General features: G+C 34.2%; 1 protein-coding gene across 2 annotated transcripts in view; it reads right to left on the reverse strand.

Moving 5' to 3' along the window:
* Nucleotides 1–4,994: 4,994 nt before the first annotated feature.
* The window catches only part of LOC138703020 (transmembrane protein 245), a 52,854-nt gene continuing 33,233 nt past the window's right edge, over nucleotides 4,995–24,615 (reverse strand). The window contains exons 14-17 of one of the 2 annotated variants that reach the window (XM_069830524.1): nucleotides 23,590–23,764; nucleotides 21,535–21,756; nucleotides 11,524–11,591; nucleotides 4,995–7,491 (exon numbers count right to left, since the gene is read on the reverse strand). In XM_069830524.1, coding sequence (XP_069686625.1) covers nucleotides 11,573–11,591; nucleotides 21,535–21,756; nucleotides 23,590–23,764 — 416 coding nt within the window. In that variant the 3' untranslated portion in view covers nucleotides 4,995–7,491; nucleotides 11,524–11,572. Of the gene's footprint in view, nucleotides 7,492–11,523; nucleotides 11,592–15,320; nucleotides 18,853–21,534; nucleotides 21,757–23,589; nucleotides 23,765–24,615 lie in introns of those variants that run through there. The other variant, XM_069830523.1, reaches the window with a different exon arrangement.

Genomic DNA, 24,615 nt, shown 5'->3' on the forward strand with positions numbered 1-24,615 from the left:
TACTAACCATAATATGTTGTATTTAACATTAATTATTATTATATGTTATATTAATTACAGAATTTTGTACTCACCCTCATGACAGTAGCTGCTGGAAGTGTTGAGCATTTTGCACTATACAGAATTCACATCACAGAGTGTATGCAAATAATCCTGGCACAATTGAACAACTGAAAGATTACATTCGTGATGCAATCAGACAAATCAGTGCAGTGGAGCTCATGAATGGTGAACAATGGTTTTTATAGCAATGTGAACTCTGTATAGTGTAAAATGGTCAATACTTCCAGCAGCTACTGTCATGAGGGTGAGTACAAAATTCTGTAATTAATATAACATATAATAATGTTAAATACAACATATTATGGTTAGTAAGTATGCATTTAAGTTTCAAATTTGGTGAAGCGCTGTGAGTTTAAGGGCCCGGTTGCCGGCGGTCACTCAAGCAGCATGTCACCCAGCGGCCGAAGAATAAACTGGTACTAATCACTGGAATGCTCTGTAGATGGTCTACCAATATTTTTAACACCGTTCCCTAACAAGACGTATGTGGCCTATAATTAGACATCTTGTGGTGTACAATTTATTTTTACTTTGCGTGGGAAAGGATTATAAATGTGACATTTCAGTGAATAGATAGCTTGGGCCAACTAGTTCTTTCCGAATGCCTAATTTTTTCCATGGTTGACCTGCTGCCTTTATCAAATGATGATCATATGGTTGGCAAAACTAACATTTTATGTAAGTCAATTCAGTTCCCATCATTCGGTATAGGCTTTATAAAGTAATTCAGATGCTACATTATTTTTAGTACCTAAAAATTCGATTCCTACTTATTATTTCTCGTTAGCATTAATGTATATTTTAGTTGTGAGTGTAATTCTGTTTAAAGTTGAATTCAGTATCCAGCCAGTCCAAATGGGTAGGTTTTTGTCACATGCAATCATTTCCCATGCAAAGTATAATAGCAAGAATAGCCTAAAAAATATAAATTAAATGGTAAAAATTAATCTTCATTAATAACCCAAAAATGTTAAAGCTCTTATAACATAGTGCTTTCTATATAACATTAAAGCAAGTTGCTGGTAACTAAGCAGCAAAGTTAAAAGCTGCAGAAAAAAAAAACAAAACAAAACAAAACAAAATTTCCTTTATACCGGGCTTTCATATGAAAACTTACCTGTCTAAATAATTATTTATTTAAATTAAAGTTAATTTAAACAAAATAAACACGTCAATTTAGATACTGAGGGGGAAGTTTAAAACCAGTGTTAATTCCATTTTATGTTTCATACTCTCATCCCTAACCCACTTTGAAATTTCAAATGACACCCTTATATTATGATAAAGTGAATTCAATTGATTATACATCTCATTCACTTGTTTAACACTGTTTATTTCTATCGTCGCCTGGCAACCTGGATTGTTGTTATTGTCAGTTGGTTGTAGGATGAAAACACCGTTTGTTTTGGGTACGTAATTTCTTAAATTTAATTAATTGTTCAAAATGTGCTCCATTATTGGCTAGACAATAATACAGCCTATTTCGGAACTCCTCTACATAGCATTGCTGTAGTGTCAAACTGTATATAATAATAATAATTTTGTATCAACAAAAGCCACCCTAAATAAGGATTCGCTAGATCAGCCTACTAATCAATTCACAATGAACAATGATTAAAAACAATGCAAATCCAAACTTCGGTTTTTATTATCCTCCATTTTCTTTTAATTTTTAAAGAATACGTTTATATACACAACCATGATATTTTTTTTAATATTAGTTTGTGTTACTACATGAAATAACCTGCAATTAACAATAAAAGATAGTCTTTGTAGTTTTATTCTCTTCAGCTCCAATCAACAATAATAACAATCCAGGTTGCCAGGTAACGATATAAAACAAACAAATGAGATATATAAACAATTGATACTCTTTCAGATTTAAGTATCATAATATAGGGGTGCAATTTGAAATTTCAAATGGGAGTGATGGGGGGGGGGGCACCTAAAATGTAATTATCACTGATTTTAAATTCTCCTCTCAGTATCTAAAGTGACGTGTCTTTTGTTTAAATTAAATTTAAATGAAATAAATAGTTATTTACACTGGGAGATTTTGAAATCAAAGCCCTATATAATAAAGTTGTATGACAAGCAGCACATTATGAATGGATCTAGAATGTTACGGTATTGAAATATGACATTTAACAATGCTAACATATTTGATTAAGCGAGTTACAATATATTCAACACATATCGAAAATGTATAAAGAGAAGCTTTGGGCTCTCACAATTGTCTGCATATTGTATGGGTTTTGATATCTGAATAATATATATGAAGAATGAATAATTTTAAAATGTTCTATGGACAAAATGTCTACATTTTTCTTCAGTGAAACCTACTTCAGTGCAGGCAACCAAGAGATTCACACAGGAATCATATATTTCAGTTAAGTATACATTCCTTCCTTTAGATAAGATTCAAGATAACTGCTTCACAATTCTACATATTATAATAAAATTAAATGCAAAATCAATATTCAAACAAAAAGTGTAAAAACAATAATAAAAGCAGCATCTAACATTACAGATCAAAACTCTACACAACTTCAATGTTACACTATTTTAAATTAATATCAATTTAATTACATACAAAAATAGGATGACCAGATGTCCTGATTTTCAACTTAATGTTCCAGTATCCTGAGAAAACGAAATACCTTAAGTGTATCTTTTTTATAAGTCTTGGTGTTCATAAAACTTCTCCGCGCAAACTAAAAGCCTCGCATATTTACTCGCATATTAAATGCCATTACATAATGTACGCATCCCAATTGTTTATAGTAATATGTAGGGAAAAAAAACACCACATAATTTATGCATTATATTTTCAATTGCTCCTGTGGTAACGCACAATCATAAGGTTGGATGGATTTCTCATGTTTAATTTTTTGAAACAAAGAGTTAATTTATTACGACTGGTCCCTTTTAAACTGCAAAAATGGATTGTGATTGGTTCTTTTTAATAATAATAATAATACTTCACAAAGTACACCTAGTTTTCGATTTATTTACATTCAGTTTTAGGTTATACCATGCTCAATTTTTATTAATTTCGTATGTTATGCACTCTACATTACTGCTCCTAAGCCTTCAATATATCGATCCTCTCGAAGTTGTACAATCGATCATTTTCAATATTACTTGAAAGTCCGATGTCGAAACTAGATGTGATTATCACGTGGAATGTTTGGTACTTATGATTTTTTTCTCGCATATAATATGCACCCTGATTTTTAATTAAAAAATTGCGGAAAACTTCTTTCATACATTTTGCACTTAGGCTTTTTCGCATTTATTCTTTTTTTTTTCTGAGATTCCAGCAAAAATCCTACACTTTCCACGTTAATTTATTTCAGATATACGTTTTTCGTTTATTCGGTTTTTGCACTTCTGCAATCTTATCTTAAACCCCAGGAGATATTAAAAGTCATTTATATATTTCGAATCAATTTTGCTCGAAATTAGGTTCGGTTAGGTCATCAGTGGATTGTTTCTTTAGCACTGCCTATCAATCACATCTTTGTTATTCTTTATAGTTGATTATACATAATGCCAAAATTGTGTGTAACTGATACTAGCTGAATCCTGTCTACCTCTGGCATTTTGTCGATCAACAATGTCACAATAGCTCTATATTGAAAGCATAAAGTAACTGCAAATCAAGATCTCAGGTATAACTCCCTGTAAAGTTGATTTGAATAATTTCGAGGGAAAAATTGTTCCGAGGCCGGGCATCGAACCCGGGACCTTTGGTTTAACGTACCAACGCTCTACCACTGAGCTACCCGGGAACTCTACCCGACACCGATCCAATTTTTCCCTCTATATCTACAGACCTCAAAGTGGGCAGACAACCGTCAAGCAACCAACTTCGAGTGCACACTAACTCCGTGTGACTTAAATTGTGGTTTTCTGTTAATAAACAGTGACGTGTAGTATGCAAATCAAGATTTCAGGTATAACTCCCTGTAAAGTTGATTTGAATTATTTCCAGGGAAAAATTGTTCCGGGGCCGGGCACCTTTGGTTTAATGTACCAATGCTCTACCACTGAGCTACCTGGGAACTCTACCCGATACCAATCCAAAGTAACTGTTCAAACAGATTTGAATATCACATCTAATCAAAGAATTAAGTTAAATTAAATACAAGGATCTGAGATTTTACATATTGCACCTCCTACTGCAATAATGAATACAAAGGATTGTTTCAGAAATAAATATAGAACAAATTCGAACGACAATTTTAAGAGCTATAAAATGAATAAAAACTTCATAAAAATATCAAGTTTAACATCACAAATATCAGACGAAACGCAAGGTCATTACATTATAAAGTAATGCATGGATAAATTAAGTTACTAGTTGCTGTAAATGATTAGGTATAAATGAGTTACTGAACGAACATAAACCTGAAATTGTCTTTGGTTGTTTTTAGAAACATTTTAGGACGTGACATCGCCATTTTGATATTGGTGTGTGTAAATAGTTCTTAGCACTGCTAATTCAAGTGAATATAAACTGTTTGATCAGTTCCAGATCGCAGGATACGAGTATGGAACCAAAATCTATATATATACTGTATTTCTTTTATGTGTTAAAATTAGGTACCTTGTTTTGACTAGTTTCAACCCAAGGTACCTTATTTTAACACATGAAAGAAATACAGTATATATTCCGAAGTGATATAGTGTTAAAAGTTGTGTAATCAATATGTACAAAAAATATAATTAATGCATTTCGAACAGGCTATGTCTATTAAAATTCTTAATAGCAACCAAAATGTTTCTAATAGAAGCTTATGTGCATAAAATAAGGTAAGCAGATAGGTAATTATAAACATACAAAACAAAGGCATAAATAAGGATACCTACATAAAGCACGAATTTTTCTTCTGCATAATGTACAAGACGCAATAATGGCCATGAAGAAAGAATCGTACTATACAATCTGTATTAAATAAAATGTGATACAATTGATATAGTTTCACTTTGTAAGCTGAATGATAACTGTTAGTTTTACATCACCACAAAACAAATAAAACATAATATTATATACAAACATGACTTGAAAATCTTTATAAACATAGAATGCAAGTAGGTAAAATTCTTGATTAGTAGTATTAAAATTTGAAGAAAAAACAGAGATAGAAAAAGACAGTTAATTAAATTAAAGCAGCCTAAAAATAATGTCAAAAGATGGGACGTTAAATACAATAACTTAAAATATTTCCAAAACAAATAAAAATGAAAACTGGGAAAAAAAAAATCAGTAGTTTTAGGAAAGTAAGTACTTCAACACTAAATCCCTTAAATTTCCCTCTATGTTCAGTCTCTATGGAATCTACATTTCTCACGTCACCATCTTTAAGTTGTCCTATTTTTCAATTTCTCCCTATATTGTGCTTATGATTGCAATCATTTTACTGGAAACTTTCTTGTAAGTTACACTAAATTCAGCTCTTATGTTAATATGGGTCTTTCATTCACATATATTTTGTATTAACATCACTAACAATCACTTTCAGGTCATTTACCATCCCATCTTTTGATATATTATTATTAGACACGTGTATATAAAAATAAAAATAAAATATAAATAGCAAAATGTACTCTTCATTTTTATTAATATTAAAGCCCCACTAATTTCTACTATTAATATTTCATAAAATATCACCATATACACATTTTGCATTGTTGAGTAAGCATTAAGCTATATAAATTTGGAAACTACATTAACACTGAACTAATGTGAACGAAGTACTTCACCTCCATTTACTAATAGGGAATTGCAGCTATTAGAAAAAAAAAAACAATAAATGCTTTAGCACCAGCTTTTCGAGACGTTTTAAAAGTCTCGTTTTTGGAGTAGGTTATGAGCAATTTCACAATATTTTAAATGCAATTTCTATGATCATCAATACCAAAATGTCATTTCACAACTACAATATAAAACTGAATTAAATCATTTCAGGGATAATTATGTAAAAGTTATAGGTGACAATATGGCCTCTGATATTAAGTTGACCAGATGCAGATACTCAGAAAATAAAAGCAGATAATTAATGTTCAATTTTTTATTTCCAAAGTAACAATGAATCCATAAAATTTAAACTTAGCTGCAAAATATTAATTTTTTTTTATTTCAGAGTTTCGAATTTGTACTGAATAGCTTTATGATAAATTTTTTAATGAGATTGTAGAAATGTGTTAAATCTCAACATAAATTCCAAAATTCTATAAAATCAATTTAAACTCAAATCGGTATGCTTTATTTTTTCCTTAATATTTGTTATAAACAGGATAATTCCTAACAGTGAAAATTGCTTCATACAAATGAGTTAACTTGTAATAACACAAATCTCAACATACAGCTTAATGCTAAAACATATCACTGATAACACATTTTCATTTACCTATAAATATATTACAGAATACACAGAATATATATGGAATAACGATAATATTAATAAAATGACAAAAAAGTTCGACAGCACTTGAAGATCTTTTCCTTCCAAAAATATCCTAAATATTTTTTAAACTGTTGAATAGTTTTTTAGATGTTTACTATTTAATTTTCAGATCTATTTCTTGTTTTATAACTATTCCATATCTTAATAATGTGACAAAAATTCTGTTTTTATTAATCAACACACTTTTAAAGATTTCAGCGCTAATCATTAAGTTATAAATAATATAAAAAAACATGAAAATAAAAATGGGCATTTTTTTTAACATATTAATACATTTCTCTTAATAATATTCGATGGGAATTCCATTTTATCGTCGTACTGATGATAAAAAATAAATAAAAATGCTTGTAATATCTTTGTTCAAAATAAATTAAATATCATGTGAAAATGTTACAGTACCAAAAATTTGGTTTGATAAACTTAACAACAGTAACAATATGACTAATATATCCATGAAATAAAGTATATGGAATGTAAAATAAAAAATAATTATTCAGTACACAGACGATGCCCATCTAAATGCAGTATTACTTAATATTTACTATTATCACTCTTAAAGCAACTGAGGTGCATATGTGATCTCCTCTTCATGACATATTTTTTAATAAATTACAAATTCATGTAACTTCCTATGAGAGTGAAGTTTGTTTAACATTTATCAGAGTTTCTTATTTAAAAATAACACAATGTATTTGTAATAAAAACTTATGCCTCAATGTGCCATATTTGATTTAAAATAACTTTGAATAACAAAATAATTATTAATATCCTTACACATAACTAGTACTGCAATTTGGTCACCTTTTAAGCCCCAAATATTTCTTAGAATCACGTGATTCCTGATTTAAGAGAGTTTTATGCTGATTTGTTTCTCTGAAATGAGAATTTGGACAGAATGATGCTCTTCGGTGATAAGGGACTGTTCTGAATTGCTGCATTGAACTCCAAGGAAAATCTGTAAAATGAAACAATAAACAAATGAGTTAATAACAAGAAGATCCATTAATAACACAATCATAGTCTTATCACTGGCATAATAAAATACTGTCACAATTTATTTTTTTAAATTAATTATAATATGTAATAAAGTCAATTTCATGAGCTACTACCATTAACGCAGTTATGGCACTTTATGCATATCCATCTCCACTATAATCTCTACTTCTGCAAGCTGCTAAATGCCGAAGAGTAATATTCTTTCGTTTTTGCTCGTGATACAATCTATAAATTTCATAAATAAACTTTTATTCTTTTTATTTCCATGTATTTATACATAAGCACACTCCAAGTCAGTTTAATAGTTCACTTTATAACAAAACAGAAATATCATCAACACACAACATTCAAAAATAACCACACAAATAAAAATTATTAATGTAAACATGCCCAAAAAACTTGGCTGTACAAACTTACGTTATAGACTGTATTTTGATGGAAACAAAATAGCAGTAAAAACATAATGTTAAGAGTTAATGGAAATCCGTACTATACAACACGTCAATTTATTCCTGCTGCAGATGTACAAATAATATGTTTTCTTAAATAGTATTAATGAAAATTAAAAGTTAAATTAAATTAACAAAATACTGTCAGTGTAAAACATTTAGATTGCTACACCACTACTCAGATAAATTATATTCGCCCATAATTACAATGATGATAATAATGATGATAATAATAATAATAATAATAATAATAATAATAATAATAATAATAATAATAATAGTAATGACAATGATGATAATATTATAATCATAATATTATTAAAATAAATCTAACGTCATAATTGTTATCATACTAGCGTCAAAAAAAACCTGACTGCCTATTGTTTTGTTCTAATAAGATCCAATTATACAGGGTTATTCATAAAGCGAAAAAACATTTTAAAGTTTCATAACAAATAAATTACGCAACAAATCATGGTAATTGATATGCTGATAGAAAAAGAAACTCTCCAAGTTTTTTATAATAACAAAAGCCTACTCTTAGTTACCATGATTTATCACTAAGTGGCAGTAGTTATCAATAGAGGCAAAATTGCGTTTATTAAATGTGAGCAATCTTTTGTGTGTTGGAATATGCAAGGACTTTATCTGTTGTGAATGTGCAGCAATGACTTCGAGAGCAAATTCAAAAGGCAGCACCTGCTTTTAACAGTATCAAGAATTAGTATGTGAAATTTCACGATGAAGGATGTCTGCGCACCACTCCTTGGCACAGACGTCCGAGACCCAACGAAGAAACAGTGAATCGTGAAATTTGCCACAGAGATGGATCAGATGCACAGGACGAGAAGATGTGTTAATTAAATGGCCACCACAATCACCGGATTTAACTCCGTATGACTTTTTCTTGTGGGGGTTTGTGAAGGATATTGTCCATGTGCCTCTGCTCCCTGCTGATCTCCAGGAATTTCGCCACCGGATTACAGCTGCTGTGGTTCTGGTCAACTGTAAAATTATGGAGGGTGTATGGGACAAGATGAATTACTGCTTGGACGTCTGCTGTATCAGCAAAAGTGGAACATTGAGCATGTATGAGGTATGTAACAAAACTTGAAGAATTTTTCTTTATTTTGATGTAAAATAATTTGTTATCCATTGTGTAGTTTAGTAGTTATGAACTTTTAAAATATTTCACGGACTTATGAATAGCCCTGTACATTTATATATATATATATAAAGAGTGTTTCAGAAATATTTTGACAAACCTTGGGGGCATGTTCCTCACATCAAAACAAGAAAAAAAATTATATAAACGTGTGTCCGAAAATCCTTAGGTTTTTAGTTATTAATGAAAGAACATAATGAAACATCTGTCAGATACTGTCAGCTTGATAGCGAGTGTTGCAACTTTAATCAATTCAGAAACTCATAACAAATGTTCAAATGACAAGTGACTATAGTAAACAAGTCTCCTTGGCAACACATAGCCATCTAGGATACAATGGGTGCATCAGCTGACTTGTATCGGTAACATCATTCGATTATCTAACAAAATGAATATTATTATCAGTTACAAACTTAAGTTGTTGGATTGTACCTCGAAATGCGTTGAACGTAAACTTTAATTGTTGGCCTATTAGCTGAGTTGTTACATACTTTTAAACTTGAATTTACTATAAAATACTAGGGCTGGATAAAAAGTAATGGCAACAGTTTGATATTTCTGACATGGCTTTATTCACAGGGGTACAACATTTACGTACCTTCTATACAGTCGCCCCCTTATTTATTACCTTCTGCCAAACGTTTCGAAGGCGTCGTACACCATCAGCGCGTCCATCTTTGTTGATGTTCCGTATTGACCACCCTATAGCACGGATAAGTTCATCTCTGGTATTGTACCGGGTCCCTCGCAGTGGTTCTTTCACTATGGTGAAAAGATCGTAATCGCATGGATCATATCGGGTGAGTACGGTGGATGTTCCAGAATCTCCCATTGCCAGCGGCGCAAGAGGTCCTTGACAGCAGCAGCGGTGTGACTCCTTGCATTATCATGAAGAATGATGGGGTTCTGTACCCCCAAGTGTCGTCGTTTTCTCCTGAGGTCTGGACGAAGGTGGTGCTGCAGGAACCTGCAGTAGTAATCCGCGTTTGCCATCTGCCTTGGAGGTACAGCATGGTGCAGTATTACCCCATCAATGTCATACTCCAGAATGAACATCACCTTCACAGCACTTTGTGCAGGACGCACTTTCTTCGCACAAGAAGAACCTGGATGCTTCCATTCATGTGATTGACGTTTCAAGTTTGGATGGTTCATATGAGCAAGCCCAGGTTTCGTCCATAGCGACGATTCGTCCAAGAAAGTCGTCATCTTTCCTTTGGTACCGGCCCAACAAGGCCTGTGCGACTGCATAGCAGTGTCATAGTTAAACCTCGGAAATTTCATGGGGTATCCAACGCCCTGTAATTTTGCGGTAACCCAGAATGTCTTGCAGAATATGGAGCACAGTGTTTTGTGACATACCCCGAGTTCCGCTGCTAACTCACGCGCAGTCCATCGGCGATCAGCATCCAACAGGGAAGCAAGAAGTTGAACTGTGTTGTCCTCCACGTGGGGTCGTCCTATATGGAGGTTTTCCTTAACGGCATCCCTGCCTTCCTGGAATGCTTTAACCCATTGTGCCACTGTGCGATATGGCAATGCTGCATCGGCACATCCTTCACACAGTCCCCGAAAACATTCTTGTGCACTACGACGTCGTGTCACTTCAATTTTGATCCAGGAATGTTGCTCACGTTTTGTAAACGTGGTCTTAGGCACTCGCACTATACCTATGAAAGTGAAAGTGAACGTTCTACACACTGCAGTAGATTGACAGAGTACTGTCGCCGCTCGCTGCACTGACTCATCTAACAGTCCTTGTTCATGTCCACACAGCTGGAAGCTCTCGAACGCACCATCATCACGTGACAGCAGTGTTGCCATAACTTTTTATCCAACCTATGTATATCATCCAAGTTTAAAACCTAGAATCTTAAAACGGCTTGTAAATTATTATTATTATTATTATTATTATTATTATTATTATCATTATTATTATTATTATTATTATTATTATTATTATTATCATTATCATCATCATCCAAACACAAACACGTATTAGGCCTTGTGGCTTGTTATGGACTCGATTCATCTTTTTGCAGGACATTCTATTGATCTTTTCCCTGGCAGTCTATAACAAAGGATCATTTTTGGGATTCTGCTGTTATTCATCCTGTTTATCCATTTTTCTCTCTGTTTTCCTATATATTCTAATATTAATTCGAACTGGAGTTCATTGACGACGTGCTTGTAAATTATATCGTGTTTTATTAAATAAAAGTGCAGTAATTGTGTGCGAGTCTAAAAGGAAATATGGAATAAAGCCAAAACTACATCGATAAAGAACATATAAGAAGAGTAAAACATAGGGTATTTCACTTGCATGTATCTACAAATAAATACAAAAAAATTGATGATAATCAAGCATGCTACTGACCTGAGATTCAAGTGAAGGAACTAGTAAGCCTCAAGGAGTAGCGAAGCATTTATAGCACGGTGTCCATCCTGTTGATAACACACATAAACACACATTCACTGTACAAGCCAAGCACAGTACAACAACTAACACTAACTACTTGCTCCCAGTGGTTGTGGTAGAGGTGTGATGCCCATTTCACAAGAGGAAAATTATATGCTATAACATTGAACAACTGAAACATGTTAAGTATACCTGGGTACAATAACATAATTTTTAATTGCATTTATAACATAAACAAACAATTATTATAAATATGATTTAAGACTTTCGCAGCAATCAGCATGATCCTAACTACGTATTTGGGTATTTGCACCGTACTGTAGATCTAATAACAGTCAATATTTTAGACCTCCATATCGGCTACATCATCAGTCCAGTAGAATAGCTCTTGTAACAGCCTGTTCCGTTTGGGTATGGATAATATTAATTTATTATTATAAAGCTATTATGATGGGAAAACTTCTTGCTCGTTATATTATGATTAAAAGATGGGAGTTTCCATATATAACAATCAACAATGCATAATCTGAAAGGACAAATGAAAATCGTAGACGATTAAAATGGCTACTAAAAATCAACAGCGGGCACAATGTGTTCTTTGGTATGCTAATTTGAGTGTGTTAAAAGAGTTCAAAGGGAATTTCGACGTGAGTATGGTGTGCGTAATGTACCTAAATACGATGCCATATGTTGTGGTATCAAACATTTGTAGAAACAGGTTCTGTATCAAAAAAAAAATATGCCGGAGGTCACAGTACGAGAAGCAACTATCTCTTGGCTTGGCCATCAGACTCTCCAGATCTAACCCCTCCTGACTTCTTCGTGTGGGGCTTTGCTAAAGACATTGTCTATTCACAGAAACCCAGGAACATTGATGATATCACCGTTATGAGTTGTGCAGAGTGCGCAATGGGGGTCATGTTGAGCTCTGAGGAATCTCCCATCTTTCAGTGTTGTATGCACGAAGTTTCAACAAATAAAGTGCAGTAGTAAATGTTTTACGGTGTTTTTATTTTATCCATACCCAAACAGATCACCCTGTATTATCCCTTTTTTTACTATTCCTGATATAAAGCCGATAGATAGCTACAAAACATTGGATGTCTTTACATGTACAACATGGCACAAGTAGAACCAGCACAAATATGAGTTATGTTGGTAGAAATATTATTATATTTGGTTTCAATATTTAAATTTTGCATTAAGATACAGCTCAGAAGTATGAAATCATATCTAATATCTTCTGAGGGCTTCTGGAAAAAGAACTAAAGAAGAGTCTAGTGAAGTGCTTCGTGTGGAGTGTGAACATTACGACGAAGTAAAGAGAAACAATTAGAAGCATTTGAAATGTGGATATGGAGAAGAATGGAGAATGTGAAATGGACAGACAGAATAAGAAATTAAGCTGTGCTACAAAAGAGTGGGTAAAAAAAGAATAATGCTGGAACTGATCAGGAAGAAAAAAAAAAAAGAAATTGGCCAGGTCACTAGCTAAGAAGAAACTGTCTAGTCAAGGATGAACTAAAAGGAATGGTGAATGAAAGAAAAATTCAGGATAGAAGAAGATATCAGATGGATATGGAGAAGAATGGAGCATGTGAAATGGACAGACAAAATATGAAATGTAGCTATACTAAAAAGAATGGGCGAAGAAAGAATGATGCTGAAACTGTTCAGGAAGAGAAAAACAAATTGGCCAAAGAAGAAACTGCCTACTGAAAGATGTACTGGGGGGAATGGAGAATGGGAAAAAGGTTCAGAGCAGAAGAAGATATCAGATGATAGACAACAATAAAATATATGGATTGTATGCAGAGACTAAGAGAAAGGTGGAAAATAGGAAAGATTGGATAATGCAGTTTTCCACAAATAGCAATGTTGTAAACAGGTTGATGCATAAGATCATAGTATTTCCCCTCCTCCATGACAACAGTGTCTTTGTAAGAAATGTGTTTGGAATTTGCCATTTTGATATTATAGTATTGCATTACTGAATATATCTTGAATATTTTAATTTTTACGAATATTTTGTGTTAATTATAGGCTAAAGAAAATGGAGTGTCAAGTAGAAAAAAAAAGAACATTTCGGATATATCCTTTTGAGTTTAACTTGGCAATAAAGGCAACCGATGCCGCTAGAACCATTGGGAAAAATATGGTATGAAAATGGTTTTTAAAAAGAGTCATTTTGTCATTAATGTTTCTGCATATCTGGAAAGACTGAGACTTTCATAAGACCATTTCAACACTTTAATTCATGAATTAACCAAATTTCTACCTACTCAACTGATGAATTGTTTATGCTTGTAAATTGAATTAATCTGCTTGCTATGTATTGTATAGTTTTTGTAGAACCACTGGCGTAGCTCAGTTGGCAGAGGCACTTGTCTGTTGATCCAGAGCTTGGATTTGATTCCTGCTTGGGCTGATTACCTGGTCAAGATTTTCCCCTACTGTAAGAAAAATGTCACGTAATCTATGGCGAATCCTCGGGCTCTCCTCACCTCATCTCACCATCAAAAAATTTTTACAACTCTTGACCTATTCCACATCTTAAAGTTCAATGCTAATGTAATATATGGAATACAATAAACGAAATGAAAGAAAGAGCCGTGTTATTCAACTCTGGAATTGGCCAATTCGATGAATTGTGACCAATAACCGTCACATGACATTTGCATTCCATGGATACCGTACATTTTAAGCAAAAACAAAAGTCAGTGTGTTGCCATTTGTGCTTCTTTGCTTGCTCGTCAACAACATCGATCGTTTTTGTCCCAGATTGTTACTGGTAACAAAAAATGATGTATTTACATCAAGATCAAGAACAGAAAGGAATCGCTGAGCTCTAACAGAAAAGCAACTCCCTGTGCAAAAGCTAGTGTCTGTTCACGTAAGCTAATGTTGTGCATCTGATGGGATAAAGAAGGTGTCATCTACTATGAATTGCTTCCAAGGAATGAAACCATCACTGCTGAGATTTACTGCCAACAACTCAATCGCTTTGATACTGCCAACAACTCAATCGCTTTGACAAACGACCAGGAAGACTGCATCAAGTGATTTTGTACCATGATAATGCCTGTTCAAGAACGGCTAACATTACAAAAGTGGTTATCCAAGAGGTGTTTGGAGGCTGTTCCACATCCACAAGATTTTCATCTTTTCCATTTTCTATCTTATCATATTTTATGGAAAGCATCATCTACCAAATATTAGCTTCTTCAGGATTTCGAAAGAAAATATAGTTCAGAAAAATTAAATTTACATGGCAAACTCACAGTCAAAGAGCTAGATTATGGGCGTTCCATACTAGAAAGCATCGCTCAAAACACATTTAGTCAAGTGGAATTTTTGATGGACGAAAATAATGTTTTTGGTAGGATTCATAGGATACCCCCATTTTCTCCGCCTGCATTCCACCAATTGCACCATTAATAATCATTGCCATTACACTGGTGCAACATAGATCTGTCTTCTACATCTACAGTGTGCCAAGGCCAATGATAAAAATAGCAATGTTATCAACAGTTTCTTCTTTGACTATTACATTAACGTGCAAGCAGATAGTTTCACTTGAATATCACATTGTGTAAATTAATCCTGTAGTTTATTAAACCAAGTGTAGACTGCTTGGAGTGTAGTCCATACAATAAGCATGGTCTAACCTAAATCTTATGATATTTAGGTTCAAATGAAAGGGGCAGGAAATAACTTCAACATTCATATAAGTTATATTAAAAATGTTTTCTTTATTTAAAATAATATGAGATTCTTATTTACAAAAAAAAAAAAAAATCACAATTTTTGAAAGTGTAATCAATGTTCACAATAACAAAAAACAACTTTTTACTCGTGAAAAAATACTGATTTCTACTAAACTCGTGAACATAGCAAGGAACTGTTGTAATAGCATTGGAATGTATTTATTGCTCTCGAAAAGTCTCTGGGCACATTATAACTTATGTTACCCACAAACACTTCGAAAAGTTGTGTTCTTGGAAATACAAACAAAAATGAACAAGAAGTTTAGGAAGACCTTCAAAAGAAGGAAAAATTCTGTAATGTAATACCCGTAACAGAGCTACTGAATAGGAAGAAGGCATTTTCTGTTACACACTCCTCTTTACAAATATTGAAGATATTTTACATTACTAAAAAAGTTCTGTTTTACGAGGATGACACTGATAATACTGACAGATTCTGAATGGAATATCACTGAATCCACTAATAAATGAAGTTTTCTTATATTTAAACCTACATTTTGCATACATGCTTCCTTTTAATACTTTTTTGCTATACCCTACAATATGTCTTTAATGCAAAACACTTTAGATTTTAACAACTGGTCTAGAATTAGGGCCTAAGTGATCCCATCAAACTTGATTCAGCTTGTTATGTTATTAGACCAATGAAATAGGCCTATTTTGTCAACATTAATACACTAAAGCTAATGACATATTACTTTCTAATACAGTCGAACCTCGTTACAACAATTTTCTAGGGACTAGAAAAATTGTATTGTTATTGTTGTATTGAGGGCTTATGAAATTTTGTACAAATTTATGTTCTAAAGGAGAATATACAGTAAAAGCTCAATATAGCGCAGTCTAATTTACCGTGAATTCGTATTCAACATGGGGAAAGTATGTCCCCCAGTAAAAAACATAAAATATACAATACATTTAGTGGAAATCAATCTTAAAGAATAAAAACAATTTAGAAGATAATACTGCACAGTGCGTTTCTGCAGTATAATGTGCTGCATCAGCAGGTATATGCACAGCCCCTAGTGGACAATGAACTTTTCTTCTGGGTTGTAAAACTGCATTTTAAAGGATTTTGCAGGCATAATGGGAATCAATTTGTGCGTTAACAAGTCATGAACACATTTTTATTTTAGTTTCCTCAAATCTTGTACAGTGAAAGCTATACTGTACCGTGTTTTAGTCTGTGTCACATGTTCTGAGTGTTAAGTTATTCAGTTTTAGTATGTGTCCCACGATCTAAGTCTTAATTTAATTAAACGTAAAGTGCAGTAATGTCGCAAAAATGAAAATCATATTCACTGAGTGAAAAACTTGAAATAATTGACCGTGTAAAAAGTGGAGAAACAAAGGCAAACTTGTCGCGGGAATGCGGCATTCCAGAAGGTACAATTAAAAGGTGAAGATATCATAAATGAGGAGCATAGTTTCAAAACGTATTAAGTCCCCCAGTGGACGAAATTAAATTTGTTACTTTCTATATATTTATCTTTCATTCTATGAAGTCTGATGGTTCCAAGTCGTCATATTTGCAAACTGTGAAACCAGTACTTAAAAATGGTTTTGTGTAGTGTTTTGAAAACTTCTCCGGTTAACGAGTAATCCAGTTTTTCGTTGTTCGTGTAACAAATTTGTAAGAGGCACATAATACGATTTGAAATGATGCTCCTCAAATATTATACAGAATGAAAATGGTGGTGAAAATGAAGAAAACGACAATGAAGATGGCGGTGATGAAAATGTTGCAGAAGAGAAAGACAATATTCCAAGTGTTACTGAAGTCTGCTTCAATCCCCCAACTAAATCAAAATAAGCTAATTTAGTCTCCAAACTGATTTATTTTCGTGTTACACATGCCACCATTAGCAACACTAGAATCTGAAAAGCACCAGACGAGGAACCATAAAGGCAAATCCTGTTGAGGGTCACTCGCCCTTGAAGCAGGTAGAGTTGTACTGTGATACTTCTTGCACAGAATGCCAAGATTGGTCAACAAAAGTAAGGAAGAGGCTACAAGAAATAATGGGAGAACATCTTTAAGGAGGCGATACCAAGTGAAAAGTTGTTGTTGTTTTCTAATGCCAGGCGTTTGACAATAAAGTCATTTGACCTCTTGCACTCCAATATTTTTCAAAGATATTATCATGACCAGCCAATGAAGCACAGATTTTGAGGTGTTCCGAATCCATTTCTTGGTTTGAGTTGCACAATGGACAGTTAGGGGACTGATATATTCCAATTCTATGCAGGTGTTTGGCCAAACAATCATGGCCTAACCAAGTGAAAAGTGAAATAGTACTGAACATGGAAAGCAACTGTGATAAATAAAAAAATTATTATTATGTTTTTATCGTTCCATCAGATTTCTCCAAAATTTGACTATCACTGTAATGATGGACAAAAATATTTAAAATGTAGGAAATATGCTGGAAGCAATAAAATTTATTGTTATATCAATTTTTGTTGTATGGAGGCTCGACTGTATATCCAATTTAAAAGTATTCATTTAAATATCCCAATTTAAAATAGGCTTAAAAAATAAAATAATTTTACTTACAGTAAAAGCCCGATATAGCATGGACCATTGAGATGCAGATTTCGATATAACATCAAGGAAAGTATGTTTCCCAAATAAAAAAAAATCAATTTCAATTAATGCTACATAAAGTGAAGTTCTTTTACTTTCATGGTGGGATTTTTTTGTCCAGTAATAGGCATGGTGTATCAGAACAAAGCTATGCAACTCTAATTCTAAGTTACAAACATAAATTAATCCTTATTTGTTATAAGCTTACATTACATATTTTCATTTTCATAGAGTCAAATGTATAACTAATTTTATTTGTACGTTTGATGACATAAAACCACACCCTCTTATTCTGTAAGTCATCCTCTGATATACTGCAGACTAGTCATAACACTGGGCTAAAGTACAGTTCCTGGCAGCTGCATTATATTGGGCCTCTACAGTAATTCATTTTCACACTTCTTTCTCTATTCTAATCTCACATAGCTGCAGAAAAATTTGAATTATGCAATACTTAATTTTGGCACAAAAATCACAACTCTTAATTCACTCACAAAGGTATTCGTTGTATGATAATAGGAACTATACTAATACAGCTTGAATTATGTTTTTGACTTTACTACACTATTACAAACTAATATCGTTAAAATTGAATAAAAGAAATTTAAGTGAAATAAAAAAAGAACGCAAATAAAACAGTCTTCATAAAATTAAATTAAGTAATTTGGTGCTGCTAAAATTTACACATCTATATTCGTTGTTTTTCGTTTAATATCCATGTTATTGATGTTGCCATTAGCACCATTCACGAAGTCTACATTAGAAATGGGGTTTCTTCGCCATTTTTTGTTGAAAGGAGGTCGTTGTAATATGGGTACTGGTCTTCTGCGGTAATTAGACTCTTGTCTCACACCACGAACATGGCCATAGTCCATTTCAGTCTCGTCCATTTTATACTTTCTTCCATCACTACATGGACAGTTATAATGTCCACTAAGCAGAACAACATTGGAAATTAGACAAGAATCCACACAGCATGAGAAGCAGCCTAACTAATTATTTTATTAGGAATAACATGTACAAAATAATTATTCCAATAGAAGACATCCTCTAATATACGAGGCGCGTCCATAAAGTAACTTTCCCACTCGTCCCACAGTTAGCAAACCATATGTTGCGTGAAGCGACTGCGTGTACGTGATAGAGTAATGTCCTGGCATGGTGCATGCGCTAGTGGAACTTCCCGAGTGCTCTCAGTAGCTTCGTTGCATTGGTTGAAGATGGGCGCTCCTATTCCAGCTCCCGCCATGTGTGAAGTGCAATCAGTGATAAAGTTTTTGAATGCACAGGGCATAGCGCCAATTGAAATTTACCGTCAGCTGTGCCAGGTCTATGGGCCTAACGTCATGAGCAAGCAGATGATATGTTGCTGCTGTACACAATTTTCAGCAGGACGCCTAAATGTGTATGACGAGGAGCGCAGTGGGAGGCCAACCATCATCACAGACGACCTTGTGGAGCAACACACTATCTGCTTGCTCATGACGTTAGGCCCATAGACCTGGCACATCTGACGATACATTTGAATTGGCGCTATGCTCTGTGCATTCAAAAACTTTATCACTGATCACACTTCACATGCGGCGGGAGCTGGAATAGGAGCGCCCATCTTCAACCAATGCAATGAAGCTACTGAGAGCACTCTGGAAGTTCCGCTAGCGCATGCGCCATGCCAGGACATTACTCTATCACGTACATGCAGTCGCTTCTTGCAACATATGGTTTGCTGTGGGACGAGTGGGAAAGTTACTTTATGGACGCGTCTCGTAAGTAATGAATCTCCCTTTATTGATGTCCCCACTACAAAATTAAATTCGACTCCACCAAGTAGTGATAAATTCAGGGAGTGATTAGAAGAGGATTCCCCTCAGAGCTAAAACTACTTTCTACCAACTTCAAAAACTGAATTAAAAATGAACGAGTCCCTTGCCTTAAGGGGAGCAGGTACTGCCTATCTCGACAATGTTAAAATCACAGAGTTCAGGTACGCATAGCTCTGAAACCATTGAACATAGAGATTTGAAATTTTTACATGTTATATTTATAACCTTTATCTATGTATTAGATACATGTGTTCTGTATGGTTGTGAAACTTGGATTCTCACTTTGAGAGAGGAACATAGGTTAAGGGTGTTTGAGAATAAGGTGCTTAGGAAAATATTTGGGGCTAAGCGGGATGAAGTTACAGGAGAATGGAGAAAGTTACACAACGCAGAACTGCACGCATTGTATTCTTCACCTGACATAATAAGGTACATTAAATCCAGACGTTTGAGATGGGCAGGGCATGTAGCACGTATGGGCGAATCCAGAAATGCATATAGACCGGAGGGAAAAAGACCTTTAGGGAGGCCGAGACGTAGATGGGAGGATAATATTAAAATGGATTTGAGGGAGGTGGGATATGATGATAGAGACTGGATTAATCTTGCACAGGATAGGGACCGATGGCGGGCTTATGTGAGGGCGGCAATGAACCTTCGGGTTCCTTAAAAGCCATTTGTAAGTAAGTTAAGTAAGTATCTATGTATTAGAATAATTTCATTAAGTACATTCAATTCCTATAATTGATAAAAATTTTTTATTGTGACCTAATTTTTTTTAAATTTTAATCACATGTTATTTTTTTGAGACCACAATTTTATTGACACAATAATACATCTTGATTTAAAAAATATAAGACTTTAAGATTGATAAGTGTTGTAAAAATTGTTTTTCTATCTCAAGTAGTTTCTGAGTTATGCGTACCTGAATTCTGTGATTTTAACATTGTCGAGATAGGCAGTATCTGCTCTCCTTAAGTTTCTGCAGTAAAGCTACAAGAAATTATACAAAACTTTTTTATTTCCGAAACATTTTTAGTAAAAAATTGTAAAAATAAAGAAATTAAACTTCCCTTACAACTGTATCAAGTATACCTCATGTGATCTTATTTCATACTTACTTACAAATGGCTTTTACAGAACCCAGACGTCCATTGGCGCCTTCACATAAATCCATCATCAGTCTCTATCCTGAGCAAAATTAATCCACTTCCTATCATCATATCCCACGTCCCTCAAATCCATTTTAATATTATCCTTCCATCTACATCTCGGCCTCCCCAAAGGTCTTTTCCCCTCAGATCTCTCACTAACACTCTATATGCATTTCTGAATTCACCGATACCATTGCTGTGGTTGCGATAAAGAATCAGTCCCATTCAGAGATTTATGTTGGGGTTTCGTAACAAGCGCTATTTTACGATGATGAGTTATTAGTTCTTCGCCCAACCCCCAAGCTGGAGGACCATCCCTTATCAGCTGTCCGCGACTGTTTATTCAATATATTCGCAGCTACCCTCCATATCTGAAGGCCATCTCTTCTATCCACAACTTTGAGGACATGCCATTGATCTTATGTCATAAAACTGTTAATTACGTAACCAAGTAATATTATATAATTCCCATCAGGAGCATGCTGTACACCCCTGGGAGCAACACTACAAGAAAAAATTACTGTCATTCAAATTTTAGGCTAGGAGAAATGATACAGTAACTTTAGAGGGGAATGCACATATTTACAATATAACACAAGGAAGCGTTACAAATTGTAGAGTGAATATTAACTGCTCACCTTTTCAACTGGTTGAGATGAGTCAGACGGTCACCAAGCGACAGGCGGTTGAGTGTGGATGGGAAATTTGCTTCTGAAGGACTTTCTTTCATCAACGAACTCGACATGTTGAGTATCACAAACAGTCCACATAGAAGCAATGGACCAACAATTGCACCCTCTACGCCCAGACAGAAGATTCCTCCAGCTATTGATAGGCCTGTCAAGTAGGGATGACCCCCTCTGCGGAAAAAGAGAAGTTCGCATCTGTCACAAAGTATGTATTAAACTGCACGACTACGAAGTCCTAAAATACGATGATGATGATGATGATGATGATGATGGTGAATGAATGTTCGAACAGCGGACTTCAGCCAGAGAACCAACTACGGTTTTATGACAGTCTAGTATATACAATCACGAAACAATATGTAGTAAATATGCATCCATAGATAGTTGCTAACCACTAGGATTGCTAATATCGCCTCATTACAGACAATGCAAAATAGTACCGGCACAGTCTATTGTTCCTAGCACCCTCACAACTCAAGCTTCGTGACTATAAACTAGACTGTGATTTTATTTTACATCCAGATTCATTTGCTTTTAGGCTTCCTTTTAGTATTTATATTCATACAAATTTTATCCGAACCAAAACTCTGGACAATAGCAGTAGAAATGTAAGGCGATATCGATCAATTGTTTCCATGCATATGTGATCATCATAATCATCATGAGTCTTCATGTTTACTTAATGACACTCGTAACTGTCGAGGTTACATCAGCATCGCCGGTGTGCCAGAATTTTGTCCTGCAGTAAATCTACTGACATAAGGTTTTATGTATCTTCAGCCTTGTACGACTTTGTACGTGGGATTGTTTGAATACGTTGTTAAAAGTTCTGGTAATTTTTAGAAATTCAGAAATTTTGTTAGTCATATCACCATCATTTATGTATGATAAATTATAACCTAAATAATTAAATAAATTCACATGGAGATATATATATATATATATTTATTAATTTAATATATTATTAAATAATAAGTTCTTTCATTATTATACCTATCTACTTATCAACCCTCTAACCCAGCCATTTACATCCACTGGTATGCTGCGAGAAAATGAAAATAGTAAAAGTTTTAGCAAAAACTGGAAAAATAAAAGTGAAAATAGTAGTACAGTAGAACGTCGATTAACCTTCAATCATGGGACTGGAGTCTTCATTGATAATCGAAAAGACATTTAAGCAAGAAAGGGGAAATCTTTCACAAAACATCACTCTTTTTTTTTCCAATTTCATGTGTGTTATAAAAATCCACTACAATATAATCTACAGTACAGTACAGTACGTACTACAAAAAACACATGTATGTAAAATAATTATTGTTGTTGTTTGAAAAAGTCGTTTTTTTTAACACACTGCGTTCACAAAAAATCATCACTTTTTAAAGTCAAAACCTGTGTCAAGTTTGTCTATGTTCATCCATTCAGCCACATCGTTAATTTCAATGTTTTCTCCCGCAGGTAAAGCCTCACAAAGGTGTAGAATGGCATCTTTGTCGATCTTGCCATTGTCTCTGTCGTTACTCTTCTCGTTTTCCTGTGGCCACAATTTATTCCAAGCTCTCTTCAGTGTTACAGAAGGGAAATCATTCCAAGCCTGAGCAACGTTAAAAATAGCGTCCTTAATGGTGTAAATTGGGGAACTTTGGGGACCGGCCTGCCTAATGGCTAAGCAAGAAAGACAGTAAATCCAGAGATGGATAATCTAAGTTCTACTATAAAATATCGAGTCCACAAGAGTCAACATTCAGCGAGCACGGGACAAGTCAACATTCAGTAAACTCCCTCCTAAAACCCTCAAACCCACCCCCCCATCCCCATCCCTGTTTGGGAACCATTGGTTTAGATTATATGATTGTGCCGCAGAATTTTAAATTACACTTTTAGTGTGCCACATGTTGAAAACCTGTATTCTATGCTTTAGAAGCTCATTTTATGTTCCCACTTTGATATGTCAGAGCTTTCCAAATTGTAATACCACGAGCTACAGTTGTTTAAGCATTAACATACCCTTTGATTTCCTTGTAAATGGCTGTGTCAACCAAAGAAGATGGCAGGAATTGAAAAACAAATAACATCACAGCTTGCAAGCCTCTCTCCTGAGCTAGCCACAGGTCCAAACAAGCTGGAAGGCAGGCCCAGTACGTACCGAGGAAAGGGACGACTGCCAAGGTAGCTGCCAACACTGTAAACCAAATGAGAGAAATAAGCTAAGCTTCACATAATACTGTAGTTTCCACATGCATAATATAGTTTTTTCTTTTTTTACTAATGAAGAGCACTTGACTGTTTGTCATTCACCTATACAAAGCCAGCTGTGTAGACCAATTTACCGACAGGGTGCACCAATGAAGGGTGGTCTACGCTACATCGCATATACTGTTTTCGCTGTAAGAAAAATCCTAATGTAAACATAAGCACGTTGCTGTCATACCCGTGATTGGCTCCCAGTCGAAACACTCACATGGCGCAGGAAAATATAGTTCGTATTTGGAAACCACACTCTTGTATTATTTGAAAATAAAAAATTGAATTCTAGTTGTTAAATACGATGAAACATTTAACTGTACTCATATGTAAAACGCTATGTAAAAGAAAAGCTACTTTTATATTTTGTTATGTACTATAAACGCGGATGAATACCAACAGTAATACCGAGGTAGTCTGTCCTTGTAACAAGCTGGTGTCACTTAAGCTCGTAATTGTTCACGTAAGCACGTGGTACTGAAATATGGCTTCTGTATCCTCAACTGTCCATTGTGAAGACATAAGACTTAAAAATAATTTAATTAGAGTAATTATAAAATAAGTGTTTCCTAAGCAAACTAATGCATAGTAGTGAGGTTGGGCCTATTTGACGAGTAACGGGAAATGTTTAACATGAAACAGAATGTACAACAGTAGGCGGGAACATGTACTGAGAATCTATGGCGCCAAACAGCGGCCAATGAAACCTCACTTCAGTCACGTGCTATTGTTTATATTAGGATTTTTCTTACAGCGAAAAGATTATAGATGAAATGATGATGGAGATTT

This window comes from Periplaneta americana, chromosome 7 (genome assembly GCF_040183065.1).
Source record: "Periplaneta americana isolate PAMFEO1 chromosome 7, P.americana_PAMFEO1_priV1, whole genome shotgun sequence".
Taxonomy (NCBI): Eukaryota; Metazoa; Arthropoda; class Insecta; order Blattodea; family Blattidae; genus Periplaneta; species Periplaneta americana.